At 39.6% G+C, this 22,749-nt stretch overlaps 1 protein-coding gene across 2 annotated transcripts in view; it reads right to left on the reverse strand.

Annotated features, from left to right (window-relative positions):
* exoc6 (exocyst complex component 6) overlaps positions 1–22,749 on the reverse strand; it is a 102,040-nt gene that overhangs the window by 18,095 nt on the left and 61,196 nt on the right. Inside the window, exons 19-22 of one of the 2 annotated variants that reach the window (XM_078279717.1) lie at positions 19,945–20,124; positions 19,121–19,150; positions 12,747–12,888; positions 10,484–10,557 (exon numbers count right to left, since the gene is read on the reverse strand). In XM_078279717.1, coding sequence (XP_078135843.1) covers positions 10,484–10,557; positions 12,747–12,888; positions 19,121–19,150; positions 19,945–20,124 — 426 coding nt within the window. The remainder of the gene's footprint in view (positions 1–10,483; positions 10,558–12,746; positions 12,889–19,120; positions 19,151–19,944; positions 20,125–22,749) is intronic. The other variant, XM_078279718.1, reaches the window with a different exon arrangement.

Genomic DNA, 22,749 nt, shown 5'->3' on the forward strand with positions numbered 1-22,749 from the left:
AATCCTAGTGCCTTCCAGGCAGCGCCGCCTGGAAGGAGACGTTGGGGGCTTAAAACACCGATAAACGAGACAGTACCAGCCGTTTCTCCGGCCATTTGTGTCTATTCAGAAACTGCTAACATTTCTGTAACCCATTCACCACTCAGGAAAAAAAGCAGCAACATTCATGTATATCTGCGATGTTCTTAAGGAGTGTTCATTCATACAGATACTATTACCCCTTTCACACGAGGGCTCAATTACGGTTGAACCCCGGGTTGACTTTGTGTTTGAAAGGGTTAACCCATGTTGATGTACTCGGCTTCACGACCCCGGTTGAGAAGTGCGTCCCGCTTAGGATTGGCCCATCTCCCAGAACAAATCATCTTGGGCTCAAAGGAACCTGTGTCCCTGTAATCTGACATAGGTTATCATGTATCCCGGTCTAAAATTCCTGGACCTTATCACAAGTCCATAGGACATGAAGTAATTGGTCGTCCTACTTTTCCAACAATTTAGTGTGTCTTTCAGACCAATTCTCCAGTCTCTCAGTCCAATAGAAGCGATGCATAATCTTGAACTGAATGAGGCGCGCCCTCACATTGCGTGACATAGTGACGAGAGTCGCTTTTAATTTGAATTGCACACGACCAGGGTCCCTAACAACCGGGGCGGAGCAGTATATGTCATTGGTTGGAAAGGGTGGCACACATTTGTCACAAGTTGCCGCATACTTCTAAAACAAACAACAAAATAGATTTTGCCTCACTGGGCTTACGAATGTAAACGTATGAAAATAAGATTTTACTTCTCTCTGTCACAGCACCACCGCACACTCTCTCTCTCCCTCGCTCGCCCGAGACACGTCTGCAGCAGTGTGGCTGCTGTCTTGAGCAATCTCTCTCTTCCTCCCTCTGTCTATTTTTAAAAAGAGTTGGGAACCTGACATTTTTCCAAACAAAGAGAAATTTTCTCCCCTCATCTTAAAATGGTCATAAATTGATATTAGAGTAGCTTACTGTACTTGTTTACTGCTGCACCTGCAATGAATGAAATGCAGAGAATTGAAGTAAGAGCGTCTGTCTCTCTCTCTTGATTGTTTGATGGTTATTTATTTGTGCTTTAGAACATAATCACTGTGAAACAATCATAAAAAAAGCTTTATTTTTCTAATTCACGGCTCCATTTGCTCTCTCTCCCTCTCTCTTCGCTCACCCGAACTCACAGCGCAAAAACTGCAGGCTGCAGAGAGCCTACTGTACAATGAGAAATACAATGACAAAACTCTAGTTCAGGTGGTGTACAGCTGGACTGAAGTATGTGACCATGTTAGCTGTTCACTGAATTTGACGTGTAATCCCCTCTGCCCATTTCCAGTACCTGAGGTAATTGGTATGCATCGCTCCCGGGTTGTGACCCAGGTCGGATCTGAATTGTCATGACAAGGGATCAACCCGTTTGGACTGGCTTGGTTTGAGTTTACAAAAGAAGGGTCGGACACGGGTCAGATAACGCTGGTCCGACGCTAGTCATTGGCGTGAAAGAGGTAAAAGAGACAGGCTTTCTCTTGTATCTAATGATATACTCAGACGTACTCAGTCTGATAGGGCACTATTTTCTCATATTGCCACTACACTGGTGCATGACTAAGTAGCTCTCGAGCAATGTGTTTTCATGCATGTTTTTTTTGTTCTTTTCTAGTCCTGGTAACTTATGTTGAATGTTAGAAAAGTGGGTAACAAGTGGGTAAAAGTTTAACTTTTTTAAAGGTCCCCTTGCCTTGGCACTTGCCAAGATTTGAGTCTTTGAGTAGAGGTGGGCAGACAGTAATTAGTGTTGTAATCCACAGTAAATGTCATCCTGTTGTGTCTCCAGTGTTTGAGTCAGTATATGTGAACCAGAGGTAGATCAGCCAGACCCATATATCAGCAGATATTAGCATATTGTGGATGTATACGTTGGCCAATTAGTAAAAAGAAATTGCAGTGCAGAAATACCAAACTAGGTTTCAGGTAATTTAGTAACAGTATTTCCATTACATAGTCTGACAAGTTGATTTTTACACTGTAAAATATTCTGCTCAGCAAGTATCTTGGATCTTGTAATCTAAGGGAGCTGTAAGATTGTTGCTTATATTATGTGATTATGTAAAAACAAGACTAGGTTGAAACCTAGTATAAGGTTGGACCGTGTATAGTCAATATGCTTAATTGTGGCCAAATTGCAAGAGGGATAGTCAGTGGTGGTGTCTATAATATGAATATATATATTAAATGATTAAATGATAGTTAAATTATTTTTATGGTCCAGCCAAAAAAAATTCTTGCCTCAACTTGCGTGACCTAGAGTAAAATCATATGTCTGCATGACTCGTGTCGTTACATTAACTTTGTATGCAATCACACCACCTCTAATATTTGCTCCACTGTTTGCTTGTCACTGTGGGAATGTCAACGCCTGCAAGCTCGTTAGCAAGCATTGTGTAAATAATTAACTGACAACTTGTGCCATGTAGCATTCGTATTTATTTACACCTAGAATATTGGAGAGAAAAGTCATACAAAAGAGACTGCGTATTGATATTCTCCTCTATCCTGTTTTTTGTTTGTTGGTAAATCACTACAGAGCTTTGACACAACTTTCCTCTGTCAGCTATCCTTTAATGCCTTGATATTTGACTGATTCACGTCCCATAGAAAATTAACTTCTCTAAACCACACCGTGTTCAGACCTTCTTCGTCATGACCACACCTATAGACACACTGTAGAAATGTATCAATCTTTACATAAAGATGATCCCTCACATATACAGTTTATGTGAGGGGTCATATATTGACCGTGGCTGTGTCTCATTCCGCATACTTCCGTCAGTACACTGCTAATGTGCACTGACCACTTACTGCCGTAGTGCCCACTTTCAATGGTTAGCATAACTTAAGTTAAAACACTTACTGGAAATGACGAGCGGAATGAGCAAGACGAACGCAACACATGTGAACGTGATTTTCCAGCCCGCCAAAAATATGGGCTTTCCTGTATGCAAATGAGTAGTGGTCGCTCGGCTCTCCGCCTCTCAAAATCTGACAAAAGTCTTTTAAACTGACCTTTGTCGATCAAAAACACAGACCGATTCAGCAACTGCAAGGCCTATTTCTTGCTTAAAATGTTTTCAGAAACACGTTTCGGTGAACTATTTTTGTAAAACAAGCCGCCATTATGGTCGTCTTTGAAATTCGGGAGCGTGACGCGTTCATCCAATCAGCTGCCGGTCAAGGGAGTGCGTAGAGCTGGGCAATATATCCATATTATATCGATATCGTGATGAGACTAGATATCGTCTTAGATTTTGGGTATTGTAATATGGCATAAGTGTTGTCTTTTCCTGGTTTTAAAGGCTGCATTACAGTAAAGTGATGTCAATTTCTGAACTTACCAGACTGTTCTAGCTGTTCTATTATTTGCCTTTACCCACTTAGTCATTATATCCACATTATTGATGATTATTTATCAAAAATCTCATTGTGTAAATATTTTGTGAAAGCGCAATAATCAACACTACAATATCGTTGCGGTATTGATATCAAGGTATTTGGTCAAAAATATCGTGATATTTGATTTTCTCCATATCGCCAGCCCTAGCGTGGAGAATGCAAATGTAGTCAAGATGGCGCCCGTTTAGTGCGAGTAGGGTCCATCGTTCCACACTGAACTTTTTGACCGTTTTTAGGGGGTCATCCGGGTACTTTCAGTGCACAAACTTTTTGCGTTATCTACACTATATACTTAAAACTAAGTGTTTGAAGTGTGCAAGTAGGCGCTTTGTTTTGTGTATAAATTGCATTGTGGTGGCTTAAAATTGTAAAATTAAGTAGAGTAAAAATTGGCTGCATCTTATCTTCATAGAACAGCATCTATAATGAATTTATAGATAATAAAGCCTATTTTAAACACAAATATTTCTCATGCATCAGTTATTAAAAAGGCCACAAAATATTGAATTCTTGATCTAGTTTCAAGTAGTATGAAATGTGAGCATATTTCTTAAAGACAATATGACTTTTCACATGTGATTACTGAGGTGTAGAATTTTCTTGACCAAGATTGGTTTAAAGCTATAGTACGTACTTTCTGTCTCCCCTAAGAGGAATTCTAAGTAATGACAACAACACTGTCGGCGCGTCCACATGATACAAGCCTTCCATGACCGTGCACCGCCCCCCCCTCCTCCACACAGTTGCTAGTAGCCATGGAGGACAGGGAGGATTAAAAACCATGATGGTCATTATCTTCACTCGAGTTTCTACGCGGGAAAGTCACCGGACGCCACAATCTTCTGAACATAGTCACACTGAGACATCCAGAGAGAGTTGTGTGGAGCTGATAGTCTTAATTAGCTTTGTAGCAACTCATTTGGCAATGGTTTGAATGTAACGGACGTTTATTAATATCAAAAAGTTACGCACTAAAGCTTTAAGTCAATGCAGTAACAAACCCTGTTGCGGGCAACAGCAAATAGCAGCACTCAAATCTTTCTATGTTGACCAACTTTCATTCTAGTGTGTAATTGACATCACCTAAATTGTCCCAAATATTTGACTTTTAATCCCTCTAAATGGGTTCAGGATAACAATCTAAAAAGCAGTTAAAGCTACGAAATCAGGAGCCATAAGATAAAAGGGAAAGTAAAAGGATGACCCCTGTGTAACCTCAGCCTGTGGATGCCTCCCAAACCTTTTCCCTAAGGCTAGGATTAACATGTCAACCAAGCAGCCTGTATAAAAGGGAACATGGACACATCTTGTCTAATGAGCTGCATCACAGGAAACTAATCTCTACTTAAAAGCAGGCCCAGGAGAGGCTGTAGCTACCACTGAGGTCAGAACCTTTGTATATTTTTCTGGGAACTTGGGGGTTTTGGCAACCTGGTGCAGAGTTCACATTCTACAGTTAAAAACTAAAACATTAAATTTGTTATTTCACTTATATTTATTTGTCAGGTCAGTCATTTTCTAATAGTTTCCTGAAATAAAGTACATGATTTGGTACAAATTATAAAGAAATACGGACAAAATTCCATTACTTAGTTAGTTGCATTGAGTTCATAAGCAGTTTCCAGGAGAATTTCTCTGAAAGAACTGCTCTATCAAGACCCAAGTTTATTCATTTATAGTAGAACTTATAGTAAACCTTACTTTGAATATATGTTATATTGTTTTCTTGCCTGTAGAAGAGATTTTACAAGTTCTACTGATGCGCTGTACCAAAATGATTCAGCATTGTCAACCAGAATCTAACTCTTATCAAGAGCTTTGAAACAGCATTTAGAAAAAATAAGATGGTAACAGTTTATTTAAGGGTTGTAATTTCATAATAGTTTCCATGGGAGCTTTCTGAAAACAGCTATGTAATGTGGAACAATTTATACAACTAAGAACAGAGAACAAAGGGCTCGGAATCAGCTATTTTAGTGACACTTTAGATAGCTGTGTTGAGTTTAAAAACTGAGTTTAAAAAGGGGGCTGTTGGGGGGACTTTGACACGTGACCTCACTACTTCTGAACTCCTGGACCCAATAAACACAAAAACCTGATCACTGGGGCCACAACAGAATCCCACCAATATATTTCCATATGCAGGATTTGGAAAAACGAGAGACTTGACCAAGATACACCATCTAATGTTTCAACATAAAGTATGTCTTCAATAGACTGAGAAAAGGCAAAAGATTTCCTCATCCACTAGTTGCACCTTATTAAACGCTCTTACTATAACTGCGTGCTCCATATGTCATCTTTCCAGATCAGATCCCAGTTGTCCTGTCTGTTGAGGCACTGGTTTAAGATTTAAATAGGCTGCTGCGTGGAGACACTTTCACCTTTATTCCATCATATGCCTGTCCCTAACATTCTATTACATGTCTTGTGTTATGATTTAAAACTAATAAACAGGGTGGCAAAATGCACACCCAAATGTTGTTAAAGTTTGACTGAGGGAGTTTAGTTTATCTTATCGGCTCAGAGGTCCTATGCTATTGTAAAAATCTTTACGTTTCCTTCTTGCAGCGTTTTCAACAAACATCCTCAGTATATTGCCGTGACCTGGACTGGATGCAGAGTCAAGCCTCCACCTCAGGCTCAGATTAACAGGTCAGCACAGACACTAGTTAATGAGACCTAGCAACACTTTACATACCACTGGTGTTTACAACAAAAAGGGAGGCAGGGGGTTGGCGCCTCTGTGTTTGGGAATAGGAATTTTCTTGAGCAGGTGAACTATGGGACAGGTGAAAGTTGAAAAGGTTACGGCCAGGAAAATAAAAGGCCAGTGAAACACAATGTTGTTGGATGTGATATAAAGAGGTGAGATTTGGGACAGCGGAGAAGTACAAAGGGAAGTGGAAAATGGTGGAAATAGATTAAAGATACAGAAATGAGTTTGTAGATAAATATAAATAATTGGTCCCGTTCTGGCATTTTTTTATCATCTTTATTTCTTGGTTTAAGCCCTCTGCTCTAAACAGTTTTAAACTGAATTGTTTGTGTCAGAGGAGGAAAGGCTGTAAAAATGGAATCCTTAAAATAATCAGTTAAGCAACTGGACTTCATTTTAAACACAGGATTAGAACCTGCTATCACTCTCAACTTGACTCATAGTATGTCTTTAAAGTTGTAGTCCGTAAGATTGTTATCTAGTTAATTGACTGTGCGGTTCCTATCTATCAAAGAGTGAGTTAAACAATGGTGATTGAGCATATGACCCACTAATGAAAGCGCTTATATTTGCTGCTTTGCCAAGTAATACAATCTGAGTGTCTGGGGCGACTTTCCTGCCCTAAATTCAAATACAGCGCATAGTTAGTGATGCTTTTTACGTCAGTCAGCAGCGGTTGGTCTCCCCATCTGCCCCATGGTCTGCCAAGGTGGAGCTTGTCACTGCCCATTATGCTGTGTTCCATTGGACTCGGAAATTGGAAACTTCCGACAAGGAAAGATGCAAAGAAACCATAACCGTATGTTAATCGGGCACCTACATTTCATTACTGCTGACTGACAGAGAAAGAACTTTGAGTCCAAAGAAAAATAAACACAAAACTAAACTCCCACTCTCACAAGAGGACCGAGCTGATCGGCTGAGATCACATGTCAACCTCTGCCGGTCTATGTGTGGAGCTCAGGTGGGACACAGACACCGACTAAGTGCACTCCTCTCGTTTGACTGCTAACACTGTCAACAGTGCTAACGCAGCTAGGGGGATTACTTACCAAGGGGGTCGGGGAGGCGCGATGCTTTCCACAGTGAAGCCATCTCTACCCTCTGTGGCAGGATGGCTTTACTGTGAAAAAAATCGCACCTCCCTGACCATCTTAGTGAAGAATCCCACTAGCTAGTTAGTTATTGGCCACGTTAGCCAGCCGCTGCCTCCTCGGCTCTATCATCTCTACAGCTGCATGTTTCCCTACACGGCTCTAATCTTCATGGATGTATTAGCTCATCTTAGACTACACTTTTATCAGTGTGGACTAGAGTATGTGAAGGCACTGCACAGTTCAAAGGTGCCAATCTACCGACAACATACACTGTTCATTTTCAAAAGGAACTCTGGGAGATGAGATCCCAGAGGTCCGCCTGCAATTACTTCTTACTGCCAAAGCTGCTGCTAGAAACAACCTTATGGACCACAACTTTAAAGTCACTGTGTATAGGATGTAAAAAAATGTCTGACTTTGGCGTCCCAGCGGTGGTGTCAAAAGGGACAACCCTCCCCCCCCACACATCTGACCCAGAGACACTGAGAATGAGGGGCTGTAAACAACCATCCAATACTACTTAACTAAACTGGCTAACTACAACCTTTCCATAACTACACAAAACTAGATCAAATCATATCTAAGTGTCCGACGAAAGATTGTAGCCGATCCCTCTCACCCTGGACCCAAACAGTTTGAACCCCTCCCCTCTGCTGGTGGACAACTTTGTGGAGTGGTCTGGTAAGAATCACCTGCTGCTGAATGTGGATAAGACCAGAGAGATGGTGACTGACTTCAGGAGGAAGGGAACAGCTCCGCAGCCCCTTTGCATTCTGGGTGGAGATGTGGACATGGTTGAGGAGTACAGATACCTGGGTGTCAACATCGTCAACAGGCTGAACTGGAAAATCAACAGCACTGCTGTTTACAAGAAGGGGATGAGCAGACTGTATTTCCTGAGGAAGCTGAGATCCTTCAACGTGTGCAGCAGAATGTTGGAGATGTTCTACCAGTCTGTTGTGGCCAGCGCTCTGTTCTCCTCCGCCATCTGCTGGGGCAGCAGCATCGGAGCCAGCGACACAAACTGACTGAACAAACTGATCAGGAAGGCTGGCTCCATTATTGGCTGCTAACAGGAGACATTTGAAGCTGTGGTGGAGAGGAGGTCACTGAACAAACTATGTTATTATGTTATCTATCATGGATAACCCTGACCACCCTCTCCACCCCCCCCACACTGGTCCAACAGAGGAGCACCTTCTCTAAGAGGCTCCGACAGCTTCGATGTCGCCGGACCGCTACAGGAAATCATTCCTACCACAGGCAATACAACTTTTAACACTCACTGAGTGTGAGATAAGACTCATATACATCACAACTGCACTGAATGCACCTTGCACAACCTTGCACAACAGGTTCATCTACATCCTATCATTACTAGTGAAACAATTGTACATTTTACTCCCCAACTTGCACATTAAGTTTGTCTATATCTATTGAAAAAGTTGTACATTTTATTTCCAAATTGTATATATTTTAAATATTGCTCGTGTAGTATTCTATTATTATTTCATGTATATTGTTTCCTATTATTTAATATTTAATGTTTACGCTGTATGTGTGCTGTGTGTCTGATATTTTGCTGCTGCAACACCGTTATTTCCCATTTTTTTGGGATCAATAAAAATCTATCTATCTATCTATCTATCTATCTATCTATCTATCCATTCATCTATCTCTGGCAGGAGGCTGCAGTCCATCAGGACTAAAACTTCACAAAAAAACAAACTTCTCCTTTGCAGTCGGCCTCACCAACAATGCCACGGATGTATATATTTGTTTTTTCTGTATTTATTGTTTATTTGATATTAATGTTTAATATGTTTGCTTGTTTATGTATGCACCTTCCACCAAGGCAAATTCCACATAAGTCTACTTATTGTGGCCATAAAACCTTTTCTGATTCTGACAACAGTGTGCCGATAAGAAATAAATGATCACCGCTAAAAACTTGCACCATGGGAGTGCCACAAGGCTCGATTTTAAGACCACTGCCACAAGGCTTGATTTTAGGACCACTGCTCTTCAGTATATACATCAGTGATCTCCTATCCTTTTGCAATGATGTTGAAATCATGATGCATGCTGATGACACTGTGCTACACACCCATGGGGAAAAATGCAAGGAAAGCGGAAAATGTTGCTAAATGGCTAAATGACTCCTGTCTCTCTCTAAATGTTGAAAAGACTATGTACTTTTCCAATAGATACCAAACTTTGTCTGACATCTGCGTAAATGGGCAAAATGTGTATGTGGGTGTCACTCTTGATCCAACTCTTGACTTCAAAAAGCATATTAAAAATCTGGGTAACCCACTACAATTTAACCTTGGAAATTTTAGACATACTGTACAAAAAAACTCCCTTACAGTTTAGGCATCAAATACTGCTCAGAGACAACGGACGGGAAATAGCAATTTGCTAAAAACCCGGTAGATTACATTTCTCCTTGTTTTATAGAAGGTTAATGTACTTTGGTGAATTGTATCTATTCAAATAAAAAAAACGTAACATATCATAACACAACACCGACTGCAACAATTTACACCAGGATTGTCTTATAATTCTACAAACTGAATTTGTAGAAGACTTGACATTACAACATACAAACTTAACCTTCAAAAAACGTCAACACATTAATGAAATAACTAACATGAGAGAAACATTAGCACAGTTAGTAAAGCTGTCCTAAACTTACACTGGCTAATTCTGCTTACACTGTCTCTTTCCATCTGTGTGCACTCATGCCCCAGAAATGCTTGTTACTAGCTTAGTTCTGTGGAGTTTATTCCCCGAAGTCCTTATGTTTTCTCGCCTTGCAGTTTTCCTTGGATTACTGTGGTACCTAGTATTTCTAGTCATATTTCCCTTATCTTTAATGAGACTAAAATTGTCACTGTTAATCGTACCCCTGCCCGGCACGATCAGACACCGCCTACCAAGAGCCTGGGTCTGTCCGAGGTTTCAAAGTTTGTCCTCGCCACTGAATGCACCTGAAACTAAATGCTTGCTCTTGGCGGAATTATTGGAATTGTTGGGTCTTTGTAATTATAGAGTGTGGTCTAGACCTGCTATCTGTAAAGTGTCTTGAGCTAACTCTTGTAATGAATTTATAACATAAATAAAATTGAACTGAATTGAATTACACAAGTATTTCATAAGTGACTTTCTTTTATACTGCTCAGTGAGACATTTACCTGTCGTAGGTCGATGAAAGCCAGCTGGAGCGTGTCTCCTTGAAAGCCGGGGACCGGTTCTGAACTGGCAAACACTGAAAAAAACAAAAATACTATCAGACAACAATTACATTGTTAGAATACAGTACACAAAGCTAGTGTCAAAAACTGTGTCTCCGGGTCCCCTTCTTAGTGCTGGTACCACATATAAACACAGAGGAGATGGAGGTCTATAGTAATTCAATTAAAACCTGGATTAAAATACATCTCAATGAAAATAACACAATTAGACTCACTTTCTCTAAGTATAAAAATGCCTCTGATTTTGGGATGCTAGTAATTTTTGTAACTAAGATTGTAACATTAATCCATTTTGGATTACATTTTTTGTGACAAATCTAAATCTTCACCAACTGAAAAGCTTTGATGAGATGGGAACAGCATGCTCGCCACTAGAGCCTGACCTCCAGTGATTTGTTGAGGCCGGTACCAATTTTGATAATTTAGAGTTTTAAAAAACTCTGATAACGATATATCAGCAAACATAATTCTTTTTCAAACATAAAACAGGTTTGAAACCAATATTGCTAGTGCTCTCTGGTGGACAAACTAAAAAATGGTGTCACAATTTCCAAAATGACCTCAAACATATCTTTATTGGAATTTCTGTACTGCAATTTTTTGTTACTTATTGGCTGACACACATGCCAAAACAGGTATATCTGCCATAAGACAATATTGGTAGATATATTGGGCTGGCCATTGTATCTGTCAGGTATAACTAGCCACTCAAAAAGCCTTCTGTCTGTCTGCAGACAAAAGTCCCAATATACAATATACAATGTCTAATAATGTATTACAACCTCAGCAGTCAGGATTGAGACCACAACAACAGCTGTGGTACTTGTAAGAAATAATGCCCTGTAGTATCAGCAACATGCTGCACTTACTATTGACCTATCAAAATCATTTGAAAAAAAACTACTCTTTTCAGGATAGATGAATGGTCCATATGTGTGTGTGTGTGTGTGTGTGTGTGTGTGTGTGTGTGTGTGTGTGTATGTATGTATGTATGTATGTGTATATATATATATATATATATATATATATATATATATATATATATATATATATGTATCTCTATCATCTCTGCCACTTCAAATTGTAATATACATTTTCATGCAGATGATGAAGGGTTATATGCCACAGACAGGCTCATCTTTCAATGTGACAAATCTTCACTCATCTTTCGCTAATGAAACATGCTTGTTTGAAATGACAAAACAATGCATGTCATTTTTCAAAGTCACTGATGATTCTCTTAAGACCATGTGGACTACTATATTAAAATACAAATTGGGATTTCTGTATAGAAATACATCTTGCTTCTTTTCTGCTTGTCAGACGACAATTCTCCAGTCTACAAAATGTGTGTACTTGACTATGGGGATATTGCATGAATGTATGACTCTTCATATACTTTTTAAGTTTTAGCTGTACTGTACAGCTAAAACTTAAAATGTCAGAAGTATGGCAAACATCTTTCTTCTCCACAAAAGCTTCAAGTGCAGTCTTCTTTTAGCAAAAATAAACCGCCCAGTTCGTTCAATACTGACACAATAGTGGCTTCAATAAAAAAGTTCAGCTGCACCCATCTCGCTTGTTTTTGGTAATCATTTCAAAAGGGAGGGGGGTCCAGATGCATCTGCCAGAGCAAATAAAACATGAGCTTGCAGCTTCCTCTGGTTCCCAGGCATGTAGTTTTGTGCTCCACTTTGCTGACTTTAGTGTCTGGGTGATGCTTTATGAAGTTTTAACAAAATACTTAATATTTCTGAATTAAAATTATTTACTTTAGTGTCTGTTTATTGTGCATGTAAAGTGTGTGTTTAAATTGTGTTTCTATATGTGTTGAACAGTAACTATGTGCTATTCTGCCAGTGTTGGGCAGTAGCACATGAGATAGTAAGCCTGAATGTAATATGAAATTCTTTTTCATTTCTGTTTTCTTCTTCTAACTACCTATTTGCACTGCTGCCTCCTTTAAATTAATGAAATATCCATGGGCTTTTCGCAAGACATCTGGTTTGCAAATGCTTGACTCCTTGGCTAGAAAATAAAAAATGAACAGGGTTTCTTTCCAATTGTACTTTCTGTGATCACATGCAAACATGCTTCCATTTTTTTTAGCTTCCAAGTTATTTGAAGACTTTGCAGCCCTGTAGATATAACATAAAGTTATAATATCAATAAATCAATCAACATTACATTTATTTATACTTACATTCACACTGAATGACATCTAAGTTGAATTGTTGAATGGCCCCCATACTGATCTGTTTGAGTTCTGTGTCCAGCAGCATCTGCATGAGTGATGTGGACAGATGCTTGCAGGCTGACATACAAGCTGTCTGTGCCACTTTACCCTGCAGAGAGAGAGAGAGAGAGAGAGAGAGAGAGAGAGAGAGAGAGAGAGAGACAAGGGAAAGGAGGGAAGTGAAGGAAGGTGACAGAGGATGAGAGGATACAAAAGAGGAGGGAAAGATGGAAAGGTGTAGGAAAGATTAGGATGGGGATGAGAAAAACAGAGAATGAGGTTGGCTATTTGGGTAAACACCACTTGACTTTCAGGGAAAGATTGTCTGAGACCGGGCATACACAGGCAAAGTGAACAGTTGATTGCCAACAAGACAAGTCTGTTTTGAACCACGACCAAACCAAAATGGGAGTCGCTGCTGCAAACGTCAGCAAGCGCAGCACAAGACTGAAGACTGGCCAGGCAACACTCACTGCAGACAGTCTACCTTCTCTGCACCATGTATCCTAATTAGGGATGCACCGATACCACTTCTTTAAGACCAAGTACAGGTACTTACATTTGGGTACTTGCCGATACAGAGTACCTATATGCAGAAGTAATTTGTAACTGTAACTAATTACTTTTTTAAAGTAAGATGACCAACACTGCCTATATGAGTACTTAATAATCCCTCTGAGGTCTGAGGGTGTTTTCAAACACAGATGATTTTGACCTGTTCTGATAGTGTTGTCAATTAGAACAAAGCAGTATTTTCAAAGTACCTTGCCTTCTTTCTATTCAAAGCACAGTGCCCATGGGCTGGACATTTCCCTGAGCTAGTGTCAATAAAATCAATCATTTCATTCCTGATATCAAAATACTGAGTGAAGTTTAGAAAGAATGAAGAACGCAAAGTCCAATGATGTGTTTCAGGTGCATATTAAGTAGCCATGTGTTACCAGCTCCAGCAGAGAGGATGGTTTGTTTACGGCCGGCTAAGTTCACAAGATTTTATCCGAATTTAAAGACTTGTGGCAAACTATATAAACAGTCGAAAGCATTTGTCTAAGCTTGTTTGTTTAAAAAAACAAACCAAAAAGAGTAGCGCCGTGGTTGTTAAAACAGCGTTGCAGATGGAACAGATTGAAATATCGCTTCATATATCTTCATGTTTATACCGGTTAAGCTGATGAGAGACATTGGGCTGACACTGCTACTCCAAATATCAGTGGCTTACGGGCAAAAGGCTGCTAATGTGCTTTTTCACAAAGCATCTATGGAAACACGGTTTCTGTTTGGTCTTTGGTGTTTTTTGCCCCCAACGTCTCCTCCCAGGCAGCGCAGCAATGGTTATGTTTAGGGTTAAGGTGAGGGTTAGCTGCCTGGAAGGCGCTGTTGGAGGCAAAAAACACCATTGAGCATTTCTGTTTGTGGTGTGAATTTTCACTGGTGTCGCAATTGGATTACGATTATCCTGTCAACGATTCAAATCGATACGATATCACGATGCATCACCTCCTCAATATTATTATATAATGCTACACAGTTTTCATTAACAAATTCAAGCAGTCATATAGTATATATAAACTCCCCTTTTTATTGTATCTGCTTTTAAAACAGACACTTCCTGAATGTAGTGGAGTCTGAACACAGCAGACAACAGAAACAAAAAGAGCAGCGAGCGGAAAATCAACAAGTAACATCAGTAGGCAATAATCAGTTATGGTCTGTCACTGCATCGATGCAGAATCGTCCAAGTCAGAATCGTGATGCAATGATTATTTTCAACGCCTCTAGTTTCTGTGATGTGCTGACGGCTGGCAATCTCATATCTCAGCTCCAATCTCAGCTGCAATCATATATTGGGTAAGAGCCTTTGTTATTTTTACAGCCCAAAATCTCCAAACGGCTGGCATTGCTCCTCTTCCGCTGCCTATACCTGCTCAACAGAGAAGTTATTGTCACATTGCTATGAGGTGGTATTGAGTGTGGTAGTATCGGAGTCATTTTATGATTACAAGAACAGGTACATGCACACGGCATCAGAACGATACCAGATGCTGGCATCTGTATTGGTGCATCCCTAATCCTAATCTATACATACATGTAAGTGCAGACAGCAAGGTGCATGAAGCTTTTGAAGCAGTGATTTGTATCGATATCCTGCATAATGTCGATACACACTGCAATAGCAATAGCCAATGGCAATGAATTATGGACATAGAAGCAAGACGCAATGCACATAAACATAGACAAAAGCAGTAAGACAGTGCATGTGGGTGTTTGGTGGTACAAAAATTGTTGATGAATGCCATTATGACTTTATTAGTGATTAGTGCTCTGTCCTTAAAGCAGGAACCTCTCATGTGTGTGTGGTTTTTCGAGTGAAAGAGGAGTGATGCATCGGATAAGATGAAGACAAAGAATGAGGAATTCAATTTACATTATTGATTTTAATTATGTTTTGTTTCAGTTACCCCAAATCCCAAAAATCACTCACCCCTAGTGGTATCTAATCATCCCAGTTACTCCGATTACTCTGAATATTTTTCATTGGAGATACTTTCTATCAAAGAACCGTTATGCATTGGAGTTAAGGTCAGACATGGCGAAACACCACCAGGAGTAAGAACTGATGAGTATAGAATAAGTATATAGAAAGAATCTTTGACAAAAGGTATGGGTTTGAGTGCTATTGAGTTATAGATATTGGGTTTAGTGTTGGTTCCCAACCCCCGTTCAAGCCTGATAATAAGCTACGGTGCAAAGGAAATCTTCACACATAAAAAAACTATGCTTAACTATACAGGACAGTTTTTATTTTTAAGAGATTTTTATGTCATGAACTCTCACCTTACCGTGGATATCTGCTAAAACTTGCAATTAATTAAGGAAATGATCATTGGGTCACAGAAAGGTATGAGACCATTTACAGTGCTATTCATTTTCCAACATGTGCTCTTTGCAAAACATCACACATAAAACCAAAACCACAAATAGCCCAACACATGCAGGTAAGGCATCACATAAGCTAATACACATATCATAAATAAATAGGGATCGTGAGCGTTTCGACTACTTGAGGTGTTCTTGATTTTGCTCCTTTTGTGAACAGTTAAGTTTTAACTATTTTATCCAAATTGAAACAATGGAATTGCTATAATTTATACCTCCCCTCAAGGGTTTGAAACGCTAACAGTAACTTTGAATGCATCAGTAAATTACGGTTAGTATTTGTGGTAAACAGGAACAAAACAGCAGCGCAACACAATCCATTCTCACAGATAGTCATGCAAAAACTCTTAAACCCAGGGATGATGTGGTGCCCCAAATGTCAAGGATAATGCACAGCCGGCAGTCTTATTTAAATACAAAGTTACATAAGGAAACGCTCCTATTAAAAACAACACTGGAGAGATAATCAGTTAATTGCCATAATCAAAGGTATGCAAGTAGAAAACAGAAATCACTGATGGTACCTTGCAAAATTGTTCTTTGAACCCTGGAGAGCCACAGAGGCTTGATGTAAGAAATGTGAGTGTTCAGCTTGCAAAAGCAAAAGAATATTTGGCTTTCCTTTGTTTGAGCTCCACAACATCCCTTTTAACATCCTTCATGCTGACAATTGACCGGCAGACAGACAACAGTGATACATAGTGGGGCAGCAATAAGGGCTGTCCATTCACTCTGAGCAGGTATTACATCTCAGCCTATTAACAAGTTTGTTCGATAAAAAAGTTAATTTCTGACTCTGCATAGACTGTTAGCCAACTCAGGGAGCATTCACACGCCGATGTGCCACAAAAAGAAAGGCTTTACTCCATGCATGGCTTTCCCTCAGTCACTAAGTCTGCAAAATTTTAAAACTGAATTATGAAAACTCTTTTTTGGCCTTGCATCCACACAAAGTCACTGTTTTTGAGCTTTTTGAAAATGCTCTCCAGAATGCCAGCTTGATTTGTTGTATTGTTTTAGTGTTGACGTGGGAAATGAAGCCTTCAATAAACAATAACTTGAGTCTGGTTAGGGGCTGTGTAGCAGTAAAGTTACATCAAACCAGTTTTGTATTTGTTCAGTTGTTGAACAGAAAATATGTAAATGAAAACAACTAAATCATGAGTTTGGCATTAGCACAGCAACCAGACTGCTTTTTGTTAGATGGCTTAGTGTGGAGGTAGTCAGTAAAGGGTGACTTTCTTGTCACATACCATGGTCTTTAAGTCTTTAGTCTCACAGACTTCCTTGTGACTTTTGTTTCTCTTTATAAACAAACATGACAGCTAAACAAAGGTCTGGTTAGTCCACACAACATGAAAAACCTGCTCTGGTTTATTTCTTTATTATTCATTTCTTTAAATCAATCACAATCTTCGTGGGCGGTGCTAAGCTCCGCACGGAGCCACGGTGCCTCTGCAAAATAGCCTCAGGAATGAACTTGTTTTGGTGGAACATGTGTACGTTCAAAAGTAGTTTTAGTCGTGCAACAGAAAACTCAGATTGGACAGATAGTCTAGCTAGCTGTCTGGATTTACCCTGCAGAGATCTGAGGAGGAGGTAACCATAGGAGTTTAGAATGCCAATACATTTGCACGTCAATATTCACTCACATGCACTTATAACCATTTATACTAAGGTATGTAGGCCCACAGTATTCATCCCTTTATATGTGTAAAATATCACAACACAAAACTAATTACACTTTCTCTCTGTCTATAAAAGTTGTGTCCCGACACAGGAGTCCTGTATGTAGGCAATATGCTATAATAATATCAGGAAATGTTATTGATGTGACTTATTTGAACAAAACAAAACAAAACGTTTCTAGGTTGCATTATTTGTATCTGTTGGTGTGGATGTGCGGCGTGATTATGGAACCCTTTTAGGCAAGACCCGCCCTTCAACAGCATTAACACACTACTATTGGCCAGGCGTCCACGCTTACGCAAGGTAACGTAACCTGATTTGTTCAGATCTATGCCCTGGCCATCAGCTATCCTAACCTTAACCACTCGAGGTCAATGCCTAACTCCAACCAATCGAACTGCTTCGTAGGGTGGAACTTCCCCATCCAGCGCCCATGTCGTTTAAATAGCAAATGCACGGCGCCCATCTGTGGTCTTACAGGGAGTTGTGTTCAGGTGCATTCTGGGCGTATTGCTATCTTGAGGCAGCGGGAGGTGATCGCGCCATTGACCAAGAAAAACCTGGTCTAAAGTCAATAACGCAGCATTTCATTGTTATTTTAACAGAGCATTAGTAAAATGCTCCTAGGCTCGTGCACAGCGCGCGCACACTATGCTTGTTACACACACAGGGACGCACAGCAGCACACACATGCAAAAGATAAAAAATATTACAATGTGAAATAGTATTATAATATGATCTGCTAGCGCACTTTCACTTCACGCAGGAGAAGATCAGTTTCTTCTCCTGAACATCTCTCCTTCCTGCTCAGCCAATCCTCCATCATAACAGCAATGGTCCAAGGTCCAAATGCACCTGGCTTTTAAAGGGAATGGGAGATGATCTCTGATTGGTTGATTGCATGTTCGCCCAAAACACACCTAAGATTAATGAAGACACTAAGTACAATCCTTTTGAACCATGCGCCCAGCGCACCGACCCTTTTTTCCACCGTTAAACTAGCATTTGGACACGCCCTAAATGCACCTGCGCCAGGCGCTTCACGCCGTGCGCATACATCGTTAAAATAGGGCCCTTTGAGTTGAGATTACTTTGTCACCCATGATGACAGTTGCTATTGTGCCTGACTTTAAAAAAAGTATTTCATAGCAACTACACATATTCAGTTTGTTCTGAAATCATGCCTCCCCCGACTTTTGAAACCAAACTTACGTCCATATAAGCAAGACACAGTAAACAGCTATTTTGTATATTTTTGTCTCGGTTTTACGTATTTATTGTTCATTTGTTTGTGTATGTATGCACCAATCGCCAAGGCAAATTCCACGTCCTTTATGATTCTGACATTTAGCCCTGAAACCATGTCTTATGGAGATAACGGTTGACTTGATATTTTAAGAGAGAGAGGCTTAGATAAGTGAATAAGCTTTCTTGGCCAGCATCTAGCGGTCTTTAGAGGATCTTCCCCTCTGGCTTTAGCTTTCAGCTGCGGTGGCTGCTGTTTGGTCCTCTCACACAAAGTTCCTTTGGACGATGTATTGCTAAAACGCAATAACTAAAACATGTTCTCCGTAAGGGTTACAACAGGTGCCAGAAGAATCAACAAGCCTGAAGTAGCGGAGCTTCCACAGTCAAACATAAGCATGCTTTTTGTATCTCCCCTCTGCTTGTAGAATGGCAGCATAGTGTTGTAACAACCAGGCAGGAATACTCACCGACATCGACGCATGGTCATTGTTGTTATTCTGAGCAGACACACCCCCAAACCAACCAAAAATGGAGGAGGGGGAGGGAAAGAGGGAAAGGACAGGAAAAGAAATGTGGCAACAATAAATGGACAGGAGGAGGTAAATTCAACGAGAGATATCTTGCATGCTTGACAAGTCAAAATAATCAAGGAATAAAACTGGTAGTAAAGCAAATTAGTCACAGTGCTATTCATTACAGGAGGTGTGGATGGGGGGGGGGGGACACGAGACATTCTTGAAAAACAGAAAACGAGCTAGAACTCATTCAAGACATGATAAAAGATGTTGGAGAGAAGAGCAGGCAAGTGACCCACTGAGAGTGGAAGTGACTGAGCTGCAGCTGTTATCTACGCCAAAACACATTTACTGACCAAGTCCTTCACACTTTGATATCACCAAATGTGTCTTGTTGAAGATGTCAGTATGTGCAAAAGCCGTTTATGAGTCAGTAACAGCACAGTTACCATGCATATGCACAGATAACCAACACAACACAAACTCAGTTCAACTTTAAACTCCCAATGTAAAACAATTCACTTTCACACAGTACACACATTTTAATAGGGATGTGATGGACATGTGCAAAACAGAAAACAGTTGGGGTTTAGGGAAAATGGAAAAAAGGAATGATTACATCCCTAGTATCGACAACATCAAAGTCAAAACTGTCACACGCAATTTGAAAGCAGATAAAATGGGTCTAAAAACCAAGAACACAACGTCCCACAGTTCCAAGAGAAAAGTGGCAAGTTCAATGGATCACAGGTTGGCGGGTGGTGGATGAGACTCACCGGGAGGTGTGTGAAGACCTGGAAAGTGGAACGCAGGAAGTTGATCAGGTCCATGAGGTATCCAGAGGCACGACCGTCCGACTCAGCCATACCCCATTCATAGTCTGCTAGCTGGATGAACTCATCGATCTTCTGGTTGAGTTTGGTATAAATCTCTCCCTCGGCAGCGTGACGAGCATCCTGGAAAATATATTTTATAAGCCCCTTTGACAAGCCTTAATGGGACTAAATACAATTTTAAAGCTATAGTCATTTAGGAATAGACAAAAAAAATTCCAATTAGCAAACTGGAGAACTGTTGTGCTAGCATTAGCTAGTGCGCTAGACCATGGATATTACTGAGTAAGCTTGATTTTACGGTTATTAATTTGAGCCTGGAATTTTTTTACTTCTTTGAAACTAGCTTGAAGTTGATCTAGAACAGTTTTTAGAGCAACAAGTACTTCAAAAAGCACACCACTGATTTAGCATTGCAATCTTGTAACACTGCCAAACTCTTGATGCACAGTTAAAAAATCGATGCAGCAGAACCAGAGATTTGTTTTTCGTTGTAAAACCAGGGGCCAGATGTATACATGATTTGTATGGACAAAAACCATGCATACGCCATTTTCCACACATAAACATGTATTTATAAAACAAGAATAAGCCGGTGAGAACACCTCCTGCATGTTTCAGACCAGGCATCCACACAGTTTTAGCTTAGACAGCTGCGGGTTAGATGATAGTAAAACACTGTTTTAGTCTACACAGCCTTCTGTGAAATTTCAATCAAAGGTGCACTTATAAAAATGAATTCAATTTATGAGCGATGAATTTTATTACTTTTTACTTAAATTCGAACCCCCATCTCCCTGTAAATCCTGAATTTTGAAGCAATTTGAAATGATGATGATTGAGCTATCACTACGATGATATACAGATATAGGCCACTATAAATAGCCACAGCCGTGTGTAATGACAGCTGCTCTGGTGCTGTTGGAGAACCTCAGCTACAGTATTTTTTTTTTTTTTTTTTTTATATGTCCTCTTGTTTCATTCTTGTTTTTCCTGCTTGACAGCAGTCACTAGGACACACAATTTGGATTTCATGCAGCGGGAATATGGTGTGCATGAAATAAGCGTCAGCCTTGGGAAGGTTCTGAGGCAAACAGGCAGTGGGAATGTGTGACTTTTTCTAGTGCTGCATTTAAATGTTAGTAAACTTTTTTTTTTTTCTATTGTTGTTTTATTCTATGTTATATTATTTGACTTCACCTTTGCCTAATTATATTCATGGAGTCTTGCACACTTGATTATGTATTTTCAAGGCATACTGTTTCTGCCTTCCCTGCTCTACCTGTAAAGCACTTTGGGTCAACTGTTGGTTTAAATGTGCTATACAAATAAAATGACTTGACTTAACTATGTGTCATAATCGGTGAAATTACACTTCTTCTTTGCCATTCTTGTCACCGACAGGTCTAATGAGTGGTGGAGCAGGCACAGCTATCCAGTCTTGTATAAAGTACTTGAAAGCACAACTTGAATAAAGGTATAAGTACTTAGAGTAAAACGAGTAAAAGTATTTTATCAGAAAATGACTTTGGTGGAAGTTAAAGTCACCTTTTAGAATATTACTTGAGTAAAAGTCTTCAAGTATCTGATATTTACTGTTCTTAAGTATCAAAAGTATTTTTTTTTTTAATTAAATGTACTTAATTATTAGAAGTATATGTACATAAAAACTTTGATCCTGGACTTTATTGTGACTTCCTCATAGTAAAGCATAATATTCAGGGTTTCCACACCTTCTTAAACATCAAATTTGAAGTCTGACAAAAAAGAGAAAAACAGAAACAGAAATGTCAATTTTTGTGAGAAAGAACTTTTTACTCCAACGCACAAAAACATGTTTTGCAAGTAACGAGTAACGAAGATGCTTAGGGGAAATGTATCGGAATAAAAGTATACATTTTATTAGTAGTAAAAGTAAAAGTTTCCAGAAATATAAATAACAAAGTAAAGTACAGATTCATGAAAATTCTACTTAAGTACAATAACTAAGTATCTGTACTTTGTTACATAAGAACACTACAACTATCAGTATGTAAATGGTTATAAATCTGACAAAAAAGATTATAATGCATATTTCTGTCTTTGACAGTTATTAGTATGAATCTACAAATAGTTGTATACATCTGGCTCCTGGTCCTTATATTTCCTACAAGGGGTAATGTACTTGAATGCCGACAGTTTGGATTTGATTAGTACCCTCGAGCTGCTAGCCTGGAGCAGAGATGAGGAGCTGGCTCCAGAGGTCTGGTTAACTCATTTCTTTCTAACTCCACACCCCCAGAGTCTTTCCATTTCCAAACTTGTAGTCTTCAGCCCCAACCGGCACTGACTCAAGTGACATCACTTGAGGACATTAATCAGACTTCACGCAGCTCCCTCTGGAGACACTAAAGGCTTTATACTACTTTTTTCACATATACAGTAGTACTCCCTAACACCTGTAACTTTGATGTCTGAAATTGTTGGAGTTCCCCTGTAATATATAGTTAATAATATATGTTGACATAATTATGAGTTAAGATGAATTTGTCAGAAATCATCAAAATCTTTTTTTCCAAAATCAGTGTGTGTGTGTGTGTGTGTGTGTGTGTGTGTCTGTCCGTTTGTGTAAATAACAATACATGATAAGACAGGACACACAATAAACATGACATGTACTATGGCCAATTAGGATAACAACCATATGATCAGAACTCAGCCAAACACATGAGAGCTGATCAATGTTTTGACTCTCTGCTGATGCTGCTT

This window comes from Sander vitreus, chromosome 21 (assembly GCF_031162955.1).
Source record: "Sander vitreus isolate 19-12246 chromosome 21, sanVit1, whole genome shotgun sequence".
Taxonomy (NCBI): Eukaryota; Metazoa; Chordata; class Actinopteri; order Perciformes; family Percidae; genus Sander; species Sander vitreus.